The sequence below is a fragment of the Euleptes europaea genome, chromosome 4 (assembly GCF_029931775.1).
Source record: "Euleptes europaea isolate rEulEur1 chromosome 4, rEulEur1.hap1, whole genome shotgun sequence".
NCBI classification, from domain to species: Eukaryota; Metazoa; Chordata; class Lepidosauria; order Squamata; family Sphaerodactylidae; genus Euleptes; species Euleptes europaea.
In genome coordinates, this window is record NC_079315.1 from 116,598,378 (window position 1) to 116,613,095 (window position 14,718).

Here is a 14,718-nt window from a genome sequence, read left to right on the forward strand (position 1 = left end):
TTCGGCAATATTCGGGTTTTGGTTTTACTGAATACCAAAACCTGGGAATAAAGCCAAAGCCAGATAGCCAATCACAGAATCAGCTGAATAGATATTCAGCTTTTTTCGGCTTCGGCTTTCCCAGGCTTTTCCCAATGGGAATTTTTTTAATGAGCTCTGGGGGAAGCATTTTTGGAGGTAGAGTTCCCCAATTTTCAGGGTAACTTCAAAGGATTCTCCTTGCATGAACCCCAAGTTTGGTGAAGATGAGGTGAGGGGGTCCAATTTTATGGGGTCCAGAAGGGGTTGCCCCCTCCTCCTTAGAGAAGCATTGTAAAGTTTACAATGTAAAGTTTACAATGCTTCTCTATGGAAGAGGAAGGTGACCCCTTCGGCACCCCATAACATCAGATCGCCCTGTCCCAACCTTTACCAAACTTTGGGGTTCATGCAAGGAGAGTCCCTTGAAGCTGTGCAGCAAATTTGGTGACTCTGCCTCAAAAAATGCCCCCCAGGAGAATTTTTAAAGTACTTACTTTTCACAGTCTGTAATGGCTGCATCCGTACCCAAGAGTCATGGGAAAACTCTATTTCCCATTAATGCTTGCAAAAAGCCTGCACAATTGTGCAGGCCCATTGCAAGCATTCATGGGAAATAGAGTTTTCCCATGATTCTTGGGTGAGGAAGCAGGTGGCCATTACAAACTGTGAAAAGGGAGTTCTTTTAAAATTATCCCGGGGTACTTTTAAAATTATCCCTTTTGCCCCAGGAACATCCCCTTGAGCAATGGGGGATTCCCCCCCCCTTTTTTTTGATCGGCTCTTTTTGCCTCTGAAGCATTTGGAAAGTCTCTGAGAAGGCGCTGCAGCGGCACGGCTCCCAGCCACGTGGATCTGCTCCCCCTTTAGGATTGGGCTGCCCATAATTGCAACCCAAAATTTAGTTGAGACAGCCAAAAGAATGAGTCACCCAAGTTTCCTGCAACAATCGTCTTTCACTTTGGATTGGGAGACCTGCGAATTAGACAAATGCCTTCTATAAATAGGCGGAACTTCCAAGGCTCATCCAATATTCATGAGCTTATCTATATGATGACTTGCAGGTCCGGACTTTCCAGAAATAACTGCAGTGATTCACTTGGAACCTTATCCCCTCCCCACCCTTTTGATACAATAAACACACCATTTATTACAGTCATCTGCTTTATGTATTTCTTTCCATTCCGGCCATACGCATGTCTGCTATTGACTCATTTTACTTTAAAAGCCTGTTTAACACAGCGTCCTCTTCCGCTGCATACATAAATCAGAGATAAGTGTCCCTAATTTATCGATAGATGCAGTTTGGAGCTGGGGTTTATTATTCTGATGAGTCCAAAGAAGCATGTCATCAGAAAGCAATACCTCTATTACCGGATTATCATATTGCAGACAGAGCTGAACATTATGCCCTGTATGAGACAATCTATTTTTTGCATTTAATTCCTTTGTTCAACACTGTAATAAAAGCCCTGCCATTGCATCAAGTATCTTGTTACAAAACCCTTAAGCTCAGCACTACGGCATCATCTCCCATTTGGACTCGGGAAGTTTTCATGGTCCCCTGCCATTTCATCTTGTTTACTTTGAAAAGATATATACAACCACTCCAAAGACCTGCTGAAGGTGGCTCGCAGCTAAAATAGAACAAAACCATTAAAACACAGCCAACACAACACACTATTAAAACAAGCCACTGAAAGAACAAGTCAGGGCATAAAAGAAACCAGCGTGGTGTAGTGGTTAAGAGCGGTGGTTTGGAGTGGTGGACTCTAATCTGGAGGACTGGGTTTGATTCCCCACTCCTCCACATGAGCGGCGGCCACTTGGACCCCCAAAATGTCCAAGTATTTCCCAACCCGGAGCTGGCAACCCTACCTCAGTGAAGTTCTTGTCCTGTCTTGGGTCTTCAGATCTCATAAGCTAAGCAGGGTTGGCCCTGGTTAGTACTTGGATGGGAGACCACCGAGAAAGTCTAGGGTTGCTAGGCAGAGTCAGGCAAACCAATTCTGTTTGTCTCTTGCCTTGAAAACTCGATGGGGTTGCAAAAAGCTGGTGGCAAATTGATGGCAAAAACGTGACGTTTCTTACCCAAGCAAGGATTTAGACTGTCTTTGCTCAACCCTGTCAGCTCACCTCAGTCTCACTTGCTATCATAAATGTAACTACTCTTCCATTATTATTATTTTTTAGTTTGATAAAAGTCCTCTAAGTCTTTTATGCATGGGCACTTTCTCTGCTGTCCGACTCGGTTTTTCGTTGGGCCTATGCATGAGTTTCCTGTCCTTTAGAGATGATCACGCACCCAGCCCACACAATATCTGGGTCTTCTCGATCCTGTTGTAATGCAATTCCTCGATCTCCCCTGAGATCAGCCTGGGTCAAATCATCCCCAATTCCATGCTTAACCCAAAGCATGGGAGAGGGGACTGGGAGGTGAAGTTTTCCTCACAGTAAGAGCTACAGCTACTTACAAAGCAGTGTTTTCAAGGGGCGGAGACTCACACACTTCCGAATTTCTTCTGGTGATTCTGCAGTACTTTGGAAACCCCAGGACTTTCTCCAGGGCAAACAATGACATGCACAGCATTTGTAGGATTCGGAACAGAAAGCGTGGGTCAAGAGAGCCTCAAACCCCAGGTAAAACTCCCATGTATAAAAGACCTAAAATAGGCTGTGTTCCTAGCCACAGTGCATTTCAGTCAGGAAGACCAGTGCAAGAAAAGGAACTTTAGAAACAATAAAACAGAAAGCTTTCATGAAAGCCCAGGTAGAAACGTTCCCCATCCACGGTGTCTGTATTGTAAAGGAGCTTCTTTAAACCACGATCCTTGCGGAGCGGCTATGAATTTATAATGACATGCCTTAACATTTATGTTTGCCCAGACCGCAGGTGCAATCATTTATTAACATGGTAATAAATGTTTAATCTTGATGATCTGTAACCTTCGCGATCATCTGGTTAACCCTCCGTTTGCAAAGAGATGATCCGGAAAAGAATGCGCTGATCGGTAACATTTGCTCGAAATGAAATTTCAACGTGGAAATGGCCAGAATAGAAATTGTATCTAAAATGATCCTGCTAAAAATACACTGGTTTGTTAGCTGTAGGGTTGCCAGCTTTGAAACTGGTCCTCTTAGATGTCCCTTTGCTATCAGGTGACATTGTTTAACTTCAGCTGCCCATTTCCATACAGTACACCTCTATTAAAGGGACAGGACATTTTTTTTTCCTCCAGGCAAGCTGGCAACCTTAGTTAGCTGACATAGTGAGGTCTGGGTATCATTTCTGGTGGTGTCATCAGCTTCCACCCACAGAAGAAGCTTTCTCCTGATGTAATCTGGCCCCCAGGACACACAGCATACCTTTCCTCCTGACCATTAGGGGTTTCTTCAAATCCCCCTTTCCTATTATACCTACCTATTTCCTACTATACCTATCTCGGTTCCTCATCTCCTCTGCTGATTCTTTCGCAAAGCTTCAAGCTTCTTGTCACTCAATCAATCAATCAATCAATCAATCAATCAATCAAAACCTTTAATGGCATATAATATCAGGCCAGTACAAAATACCAATTAAAATGTCAAACATCAGATATATACACAAATTAGGTACAACAATTTACTCCCAGTTCCCTTTTTTTGCAAATCATTAGATTGTTATTACGGAATTTGGCAACCTCCTCAGTTATGCCTGGAGAAGTATCTCTCAATATATATTGTTCTTTAACTTGATCAGACAGGCCCACCAGGTTTGTAAAGACGGGGTCAATATATTTAAGCTGTATATCTGTATAGAATGGGCAATGGAAAAGGATGTGCCAAATTGATTCAACACTTTTCAGCGCACATGTTCAAAGTCTGTCATCATAGTCCACTTTTTGGATTACAAGCTTCTTGCCATTCTACCTATTCTCGCACATTTTTCTTTCTCCTTCCATTTTCTTGAGTAGTGTGGGGCTAGGTGGGGCCAAAGTTTAGACGGAGGTGATTGTTACCATGGGGTTCTATTGAGCTGGGCAAATCATATGATCTGGTTTTGATACAGTGGCTGGGTTGTTCCTTTATAGCATGAGGGAAAATCTTGCTTCCCTACTATCTGGGGTCTCCCTCCTGCTCCCTCTTGACCATAGTAGCTACTACTTGTCACATGTGAAGTTTTCATCGTAGACACAACCAATCTTTCTTTTCTCCAGCAGAAGTTAGATTGCCGTTAGGTTGACAGCAGAGTCCTTGAGTTGTTGAGATGTTCATGAACATTCTGAGGCTCATCATCTTGGCCAATTGGGGTCAGCAATTTCAACACCATGAAAGCAACACAAAGTCAGTTCTCGTAAATGAATTGAGAAGGCCTGAGAAAGTTTGTTTTCACTGAGTCTGTATGTGTGCTAACAAAGCAGGAATCTCTCCTGTGAATCATCATTGACTGACCATCATTCACAAATGCCAGCTACGTGATTGTGGCTTGACCTACATATATATTGCAGATGCCATTAATGCCCAATGATTTTTTTTCATGTCTTCCCAGCCATGACGATGCAGTTCATAAGCCATCGGTTTCCCGATTACCATGATCCCACCATTGGTAAGTTGAGTCTACATTGTTTCCTGGATTATGCAGCCAATGTATGTAAAAATGCCGTCAAGTTGCAGCTAACTTATGGCAACCGAGTAGCGCTTTCAAGACTAACCGAGGTGGTTTGCCATTGCCTTTCTCTGCATAGCAACCCTGGTATGCCTTGGTAGTCTCCCATCCATGTACTAACCAGGGCCAACCCTGCTTAGCTTCCGAGAACTGACAAGATCAGGCTAGCCTGGGCCATAACCAGATAAAAACAGGGCACCCAACCAATTAAATGTTATAGTTAGAATCATGGGCTATTAGGTCATCTAATTCAACCTTCTGCTTAACACATTAAATTTTTAAAAAGTTTCCTAACAGATGGCTATCCTATCTCTGCTTGAAGATTCCCACTCCAGGAGAGATACCCATTGGGGGAAATGAGTAATCATCTGTCCTCTGACCAAAGAACTGATCAATTAAATTTAAATATATTTGCATATAATCAAAAACACAACATCATTGCTCTTTTGAGACATTAAAGGAAGTGGAAGAGCTTATAATAAAACAAAGTGGTATAAGAAAAAGTATCTTTACCAGCGTGGTGTAGTGGTTAAGAGTGGTGGTTTGGAGTGGTGGTTTGGAGTGGTGGAGTCTGATCTGGAGAACCGGGTTTGATTCCCCACTCTTCCACATGAGCGGTGGAGGGTAATCTGGTGAACTGGATTTGTTTCCCCACTCCTACACAAGAAGCCAGCTGGGTGACCTTGGGCTAGTCACACACTCTCAGCCCCACCTACCTCACAGGGTATCTGTTGTGGGGAGGGGAAGGTGATTGTAAGCTGGTTTGAGTCTCCTTAAGTTGTAGAGAAAGTCGGCTCATAAAAACCAACTCTTCTCCTTCTTCTAATTAATAATATTATTAAGGAACCTACTAGTACCAAAATAGCTTCAAAAGCAAGTATACCCTTACATTTCAGAACCATGTGACTTGTAGTCATTACAACTGACAATAAGAAATAACTAATTTATTTTCAGAAATTAGATAATAGAAAGGTTCCACATAAAGTTTATAATTCATACTTAAATGACTGATGGTGGAATACTCTGAAAATTCACACAAGCATTTGTTTTACTGGTGGGTGGGAGAAGAACTTCCACCGGATTCAAGGCAGAGGGTTTTCTTTGCTAAAGGTTTTAAAGCGGTCAGATTCTGTGCCAAGAAAAGTTGTATTCTTCAAACTGTATTCTTGATCTTTGTTTTGCAAAACTGTTTCTGAATTGCTTCATTGGCAGTAGAAAGTGCTGTCAAGGCACAGCAGACATTTGGCAACCCCATAGAGTTTTCAAGGCAGGAGACAGAGATGGTTTACCAGTGCCTGCCTCTGCATAGCAACTCTGGTCTGCCTTGGTGGTCTCCCTCCGAAGTGCTACCTAGAGCCGACCGTGGTAATTTTCTAAGACATGGAGGATCGGGCTAGCCTAGCCCATCCATGTCATGGCTGTTTGGCTAATTATGCATAAATTTAATTTCTTAGTCACGGGGAGAGCGAGAGTCAGACATGATATTAACATACCCCCCCCCCCCAGAACTATTATTCAACCCTTTGGCTTCTGAGATTTCAGAAGCTTAAGGAAGAAGAGTCATTTTTTTACACCCCGCTTTTTCTCTACCTTTAAGGAGTCTCAAAGCAGCTTACAATTGCCTTCCCTTCCCCTCCCCACAACAGACACTTTGTGAGGTAGGTGGGGCTGAGAGAGTTCACAGAGAACTGTGACTGGCCTAATGCCACCTAGCAAGCATCATGTCGAGGAGTGGAGAATCAAACCCAGTTCTCCAGATTAGAGTCCACTGCTCTTAATCTCTACACCATGCTGGCTCTCTCGAGTATAGCTTTGCACCATAAGGACTAAAGCACTGAAGAAGAAGAAGAAGAAGAAAAGAAGGAGGAGGAGGAGGAGGAGGAGGCTTGGATTCTAAAGAATCTGTACCAAATTATGTTCCCCTTTTTACACTCATTAGCAGGTGTAACATCTACCACCTCACCAATGGTGCTCTGGTTGACTTGGATCTTCATTGACTACCTTATCCTGCTTTGGCCTACATGCTGTTCCCTGGGGTCCATCAATGGAGGAGAGAGGCATGACTTTGGGGGCACAGCAGGACCCAATAAGAGGGTCAGAAAGTTCTGGTCCAAGAATGCTGCTCCCCTCCTGCTAAACAGGATCCAAATCTAAGCCAATTCCAACCTTGAGCCTCTTAATTCCTCTCCGAAACAATCATCGAAATCACCGCTACGATTGTGCTGTGTCGAAGAGGAACGTCATTGTCCATCAGACCCTTTTGCTCAATCCCGGAGAGGCTGGGCTTTGTTATAAATTCCCCACATCACCTTTAAAAGGGAACAGTGAGTAATGACCCCAGAGGTACCCTTCTGGATGTCCACAGGGCGCATCCATCACTTGGGATTAACATTGCGGAGCATTCTGTGCTGACAGATGGCTGAAAGCAAACATTTATCTGGCTATAAAGGAGATAGCTTTAGCGAGAGAGAGAAAAAAGACAGGGAAGAAAGACAGAAGTTTGGAAAGAGCACTTTGCAGCGCTGGATTTTCTTCCTGCTTTAACTGTTTCCACATCACCCTGTGGTGTAGTGGTTAAGAGCGGTGGTTTGGAGTGGTGGACTCTGATCTGGAGAACCGAGTTTGATTCCCCACTCCTCCACATGAGTGGTGGAGGCTAATCTGGTGAACTGGATTTGTTTCCCCACTCCTAGATGAAGTCCAGGAGCAGCTTAGAAACCACCAAGATTGTTTTGGGTCTCCTAGTGGTCTCTAAGGTGCTCCTGGACTCGAATATAGGAATCAACAGCTATATATTAAAAAGTGCATTTCAGAAAAAAGAAAATCCCCTCTCCATTACTATGGTGGAACACATAGACCCAGGATCTGATTCAGTATAAGAAAACATCCTGTATTTGACACTATGGGCTGGACAGGTAGCGTGGTGTAGTGGTTAACAGCGGCAGACTCTAATCCGGAAAACTGGGTTTGACTCCCCACTCCTCCACATGAAGCCAGCTGGGTGGCCTTAGGCTAGTCACACTCTCTCAGCCCCACCTACCTCACAGGGTGTCTGTTGAGGGGAGGGGAAGGGAAGGTGATTGTAAGCCAGTTTTATTCTTCCTTAAGTGGAAGAGAAAGTCAGCATATAACAACCAACTCTTCTTCTTCTTCATCATCATCATCTCATGTTTGCATTTATATGATGAAGTATAACAATAACCAACATGGCCTTCCATTATTGTAACGAGTAGGGTTGAATCCTTTGCATCTACTATCCACAAACGATTATCATTGTTATAGTCAGCAATATTATTAAATGGACAATTGCTCAGTCACAGCCTTTCCCATTAAAAATCTCCAGCCAGGCCATGTTATTTGGCAAAAGCACAGTTGGAAGGGGGTGTTGGAAAAAGGGAACTTCTTGCATCGCTTCCTGAACCATATGCAAATAACATTTCTGAGGACCTCCCTTCAAGAAAACGAAATGATTTCCACTCTATGTCTTGTATTTAATTGCCTGGAGCAGCAGAATAATTTTCCAAGTGCCGATGGAAGGCATCTTGTTCCATCACAGTGGAACAAATGGGGTACAAACAACTGTTGGCACAGAGCAATTGCCTGGCACTCTTGCCAGGCATTTCCATAGCTAGAGAGACACGGGCAGGGGAGGCCAACTGGAGGCGCTCCAAGAGGCTCCACAGACACATGAGTGATTTCAACATGAACGTATGAGCATGGAAATTAGACTGCGAAACCGACGGCTGGTTTTGGGCAAGGACACAGCGGGAGGTTCGCCGACCAAGAAGCAGCTGGAGTCTGGATTAAAAAGATCACCTTTAGGCAATTTGGAAACAAAGCAAAAAATTTAATAGTGCTGGGTCATCAAGACTTCTGGATGCTTCCCTGTCTCTAGAAGCACAAGGCTTTCTGGGGGAGGGGGAATCAAGGTTTCTGGTGACCCCATAGGGTCCTCAAGGCAACACACATCTAGAGGTGGTTTGCCATTGCCTACCTCTGTGTTATGACCCTGCACTTCCTTGGTGGTCTCCCATCCAAGTACTAAGCAGGGCTGACCTTGCTCAGTTTCTGAGACCGAATGAGATGGTCAGAGCAGCATGGGACTACCAGGAGAATTAAAAAAGGGTATGCATTCATACTCCAGTGTGATACAGTGATTCATAGAATCACAGGCCATATATGCAGGGCTGTTTCCCTCGCGGTCACTCCGCTGACTGCTCCGGTGCTTCGTTTTGATTATGCTTGCCTTTCCTGACTGTCAGAGGTTGCCTCACTCTCCCCACACATTTCTGCGCATTTTGCCCGCATTTTCTAGATCCTCGCTAAAACTGCATCTGGGAAACACAGGCAAAATGCGCAGAAACATGCAGGGAGAGCGAGATGATTTCTGACGGTCAGGAAAGGAATGCATAATGAAAACTAAGCACCGGAGTAGTTGGTGGAGGAGACCGTGTGGAAACCACCCTACATAAATGGACATAGAGTTTGAAGGGGTCGTACATGCCATCTAGTCCAACCCCCTCCTCATTGCATGATCAGCCTAGAGCATCCCTGACAAGTGTTCATCCAGCCACTGCTTGAAGACTGCCAGTGAGGGGGAGCTCACCACCTCCCTAGGTAGCCAATTCTACTGCTGAACTCTTTTAATGTAAAAAAAAAAGTATCCTAATGTCCAGCAGGAGGTCTTTCATTCATAGGGTCGCCATGAGTCGGAAGCGACTTGACGGCACTTAACACACATAATGTCCAGCAAGTACCTTTCCACCCATAATTTAAAGCCATTATTGTGAGTCCTATCCTCTGCTGCCAACAGGAATGGCACCCTGCCCTCCTCTAAGGGACAGCCTTTCAAATACTGAAAGAGAGCGATCTTGTCCCCCCTCAACCTCCTCTTCTCCAGACAGAACATTCCCGAGTCCCTCAGCCTTTCCTCTTAGGGCTTGGTCTCCAGGCCCCTGATAACCACCAGGGTGCAGCTATGCTGTTACTGTGATGAATTCATACATAGGATCCAAACCTATGATTAAGAAGAAGAGTTGGTTTTTATATGCCGACTTTCTCTACCACTTAAGGCAGAATCAAACTGGCTTACAATCGCCTTCCCTTCTCCTCCCCATAACAGACACCCTGTGAAGTAGGTGGGACTGAGAGAGTGTGACTGGCCCAAGGCCACCCAGCTGGGCAGCAGAATAATTTTCCAAGTGCCGATGGAAGGCATCTTGTTCCATCACAGTGGAACAAATGGGGTACAAACAACTGTTGGCACAGAGCAATTGCCTGGCACTCTTGCCAGGCATTTCCATAGCTAGAGAGACACGGGCAGGGGAGGCCAACTGGAGGCGCTCCAAGAGGCTCCACAGACACATGAGTGATTTCAACATGAACGTATGAGCATGGAAATTAGACTGCGAAACCGACGGCTGGTTTTGGGCAAGGACACAGCGGGAGGTTCGCCGACCAAGAAGCAGCTGGAGTCTGGATTAAAAAGATCACCTTTAGGCAATTTGGAAACAAAGCAAAAAATTTAATAGTGCTGGGTCATCAAGACTTCTGGATGCTTCCCTGTCTCTAGAAGCACAAGGCTTTCTGGGGGAGGGGGAATCAAGGTTTCTGGTGACCCCATAGGGTCCTCAAGGCAACACACATCTAGAGGTGGTTTGCCATTGCCTACCTCTGTGTTATGACCCTGCACTTCCTTGGTGGTCTCCCATCCAAGTACTAAGCAGGGCTGACCTTGCTCAGTTTCTGAGACCGAATGAGATGGTCAGAGCAGCATGGGACTACCAGGAGAATTAAAAAAGGGTATGCATTCATACTCCAGTGTGATACAGTGATTCATAGAATCACAGGCCATATATGCAGGGCTGTTTCCCTCGCGGTCACTCCGCTGACTGCTCCGGTGCTTCGTTTTGATTATGCTTGCCTTTCCTGACTGTCAGAGGTTGCCTCACTCTCCCCACACATTTCTGCGCATTTTGCCCGCATTTTCTAGATCCTCGCTAAAACTGCATCTGGGAAACACAGGCAAAATGCGCAGAAACATGCAGGGAGAGCGAGATGATTTCTGACGGTCAGGAAAGGAATGCATAATGAAAACTAAGCACCGGAGTAGTTGGTGGAGGAGACCGTGTGGAAACCACCCTACATAAATGGACATAGAGTTTGAAGGGGTCGTACATGCCATCTAGTCCAACCCCCTCCTCATTGCATGATCAGCCTAGAGCATCCCTGACAAGTGTTCATCCAGCCACTGCTTGAAGACTGCCAGTGAGGGGGAGCTCACCACCTCCCTAGGTAGCCAATTCTACTGCTGAACTCTTTTAATGTAAAAAAAAAAGTATCCTAATGTCCAGCAGGAGGTCTTTCATTCATAGGGTCGCCATGAGTCGGAAGCGACTTGACGGCACTTAACACACATAATGTCCAGCAAGTACCTTTCCACCCATAATTTAAAGCCATTATTGTGAGTCCTATCCTCTGCTGCCAACAGGAATGGCACCCTGCCCTCCTCTAAGGGACAGCCTTTCAAATACTGAAAGAGAGCGATCTTGTCCCCCCTCAACCTCCTCTTCTCCAGACAGAACATTCCTGAGTCCCTCAGCCTTTCCTCTTAGGGCTTGGTCTCCAGGCCCCTGATAACCACCAGGGTGCAGCTATGCTGTTACTGTGATGAATTCATACATAGGATCCAAACCTATGATTAAGAAGAAGAGTTGGTTTTTATATGCCGACTTTCTCTACCACTTAAGGCAGAATCAAACTGGCTTACAATCGCCTTCCCTTCTCCTCCCCATAACAGACACCCTGTGAAGTAGGTGGGACTGAGAGAGTGTGACTGGCCCAAGGCCACCCAGCTGGCTTCGTGTGTAGGAATGGGGAAACAAATCCAGTTCTCCAGATCAGCCTCCACCACTCATGCGGAGGAGTGGGGAATCAAACCAGGTTCTCCAGATCAGACTCCACTGCTCCAAACCACTGCTGTTAACCACTACACCACGCTGGCTCCAAAAGGGAATGTCCCCGGTAACTGGGCACAGATGGGAATATGTTATCCTAAGTGTTGCTATTTTGGAATCCTTAACTATGAAGCCTGCGATAAAATTGTGGGAGGACGGGGCTGTATGTCTGTGTTTCTCGTGTTCCAAGTCAACCTTTTCTTATCTCTGGCTCTCCTGATCTGGCTGTTCCGATGGAGGACAGGCCTGATTCCCTGAACGCCTTAAGCGGAACCTTGTACGACAGAAGGTCACTTCATCTCCAAAAGGAAATTGCAGAACGGGGGGGGGACAATTCAAACAAAGGTGGCCAGAAAAGGAAAGAGAGGGAGGGAGGGAGAGTGAGAAACAATTAAGGGCGTGAGAATGATTCCTACTGAAGAAAGATTGAAAGGACTGTTTACTTTCAAAGGGGAAGAGGCCAGGGAGAGGATATGTGATCAAATAAGAGCGATGGTGGAGAAGAGATCAGCGCCCGGCACATCCCACTGAAAATTGAAAAGAAATTGAAGTATATATACACATACAAGCAATTAGATTGTGGGAGTGATTATCTCCCAAGGTTCTGGCTCACCGCAACCCCAAGCGCTTGAATTATTTTTCGCCTTCATTGGTGCTGAAGTACTTCCGTCCTGGATCACCTTCTAACGTTGGCTGAGTTTGGTAAAAAAGTCTGTTGAGTTTGGGCAGATTATAGGGTTGCCAACCTCCAGGCACTAGCTGGAGATCTCCTGCTATTACAACTGATCTCCAGCCGACAGAGATCAGTTCACCTGGAGAAAATGGCCCCTTCGGCCATTGGACTCTGTGGCACTGAAGTCCCTCCCCTTGCCAAACCCCACCCTCCTCAGGCTCCGCCCCAAAAACCTCCCGCTGGTTGCGAAGAGGGACCTGGCAACCCTAGGAGATTACTAGGGGGGTGCCAGCTCCAGGTGGGGGAAATAGCTGGAGATTTTGGGGGTGGAGCATGAGGAGGGTGGGGCTTGAGGAAGGGACAGGTATAATTAGGGTTCACAACTGCCTGTTTATGGTGGACAATCAACTGCCCATTGTTCCTGTTGCCCGCTGATCCTCGGCTGGTGGGTGGGAGGTTTAGGGAGGCGGGGTTGAGGGCTGTGATCAGCGTCATCTACGTGATGGCATCAGGGCATGTTTGTTAAGGATGGACCAATGCTAATCGCAGCCCCCAACCCTGCCTCCCTACACCTCCCGCCGGTTGCAAGGAGGGACCTGGCAACCCTAGGTATAATGCCATAGAGTCCTCATTTAGGGTTGCCAGTTCCCTCTACACCACCGGCGGGAGGATTTTTGGGGCGGAGCCTGAGGGCAGGGTTTGGGGAGGGGAGGGATTTCGATACCATAGAGTTCAATTGCCAAAGCCGCCATTTTCTCCATGGGAACTGATCTCTATCGGCTGGAGATCAGTTGTAATAGCAGGAGATCTCCAGTCACCACCTAGAAGTTGGCAACCCTGTCCATGGATGGGAAATAAAAATAGAATGAATGAAACAACTGGTTGAAATTAAATCAAAAGAATTTCCGTCTAGACATTAGGAAGAATTTTCTAACAGTTAGAGAGGTTCCTCATTGGAACAGGCTTCCTTGGGAGGTGGTAAGCTCTCCTTCTTTGGAGGTTTTTAAAAAGAGGTTAGATGGCCATCTGTCAGCAATGCTAATTCTATAACCTTAAGCAGATGATGAGAGGGAGGGCATCTTGGTCATCTTCTGGGCATGTAGTGGGGGTCACTGGGGGTGTGGGGGGTTGTAAATTTCCTGCATTGTGCAAGGGGTTGGACTAGATGACCCTGGTGGTCCCTTCCAACTCTATGATTCTATGAAGGAAGGAAGGAAGGAAGGAAGGAAGGAAGGAAGGAAGGAAGGAAGGAAGGAATGCAAACGAACGGTGCCTGCTTGTGTCAGATATCACAAAATTAAGCTAGGTCTGTGGAACAGCAGCCAGCACATGTACTCCAGCAAGCCAAGCTATGTTTTCAGTTCTCATTGATAAGTGCCAGCAATTTAGTCAGAATGAAGAACTAGATAAATCAGCAATGTATTTTAATAGGGAACAAGTTGAACCTGTCATCTGTAGCTTAGAACTAGGGCTGTGCATTTGCATATTATATACAAGTACACCTTGGAGATATTGCGCGTTTGGTTCCAGACCACCACAATAAAGCAAATATCGCAATAAAGCAAGTCACGTGATTTTTTCTTGTTTCCCAGTGCATATAAAAGTTATGTTTACGCTATACTGTAGTCTATTAAGTGTGCAATAGCATTATGTCTAAAAAAATGTACTGTAATAATAATGAAAAAGCTTGAAATATTGCAAGAATTACCAAAATGGAACACAGAGCAATGAAGTGAGCGCATGCTGTTGAAAAAAATGACTACATTGTACCCCCAGTGAGGTCTCTGTCCTCCCTAGGCTCCATCTCCAAATACAGTACGGTTAGAGGGGAGGTGTGTATGGCTGGTTGGACACAAAGAGCTCAGTACCTTGAAAAGCTTGATTGGCATGATTGACGATGACACTCGATGATGTGCATCTCTTGTCCAGATCTCCCGTAGCCTTCTCTTTCCTTAAGCACTTCAAGCACGAGTGATCAGTTCTGACGGGGCAATTGTATTTCCCAGCCAAGAGGGACGGGCGGAGGGCCCCAAAGGAAAGCGACCAATTAACCTGTCACCTTGAAAGCAGCTGCGTTAGTGGGGAGGCCAGGAAGGGAGAGAAAACGGCAAAATGAGGAAGAAACTGGCCCGATCTTTGTTGTTTGCAAGCGATGTTGCACGTGCCAGACGTTTACCTGCAGAAGACGAGACACAATTTTCTGCAGGGCAGAATTTTATGATTTGCTCTTTCTGGTCCGAACGCTAGTCTGCATTGTGTTTTGTTCGTTTTAAGGGTGTCTGCATGTAAACAAAAGAGCATATCAGTCTTTTTTAAAAATATATAGGGAAGGGGGTGACTCCTTAATTGAAAATGGTCTCCCATTCAAAGCTTTCTCTGCCTTGTTGTGTGTGTGTTAAGTGCCATCAAGTCGCTTCCAACCTATG

General features: G+C 45.6%; 1 protein-coding gene across 1 annotated transcript in view; it reads left to right on the forward strand.

Moving 5' to 3' along the window:
- The window catches only part of RIT2 (Ras like without CAAX 2), a 191,129-nt gene that overhangs the window by 70,016 nt on the left and 106,395 nt on the right, over window positions 1-14,718 (forward strand). The window contains exon 2 of the mRNA XM_056848687.1: window positions 4,547-4,603. Coding sequence (XP_056704665.1) covers window positions 4,547-4,603 — 57 coding nt within the window. The remainder of the gene's footprint in view (window positions 1-4,546; window positions 4,604-14,718) is intronic.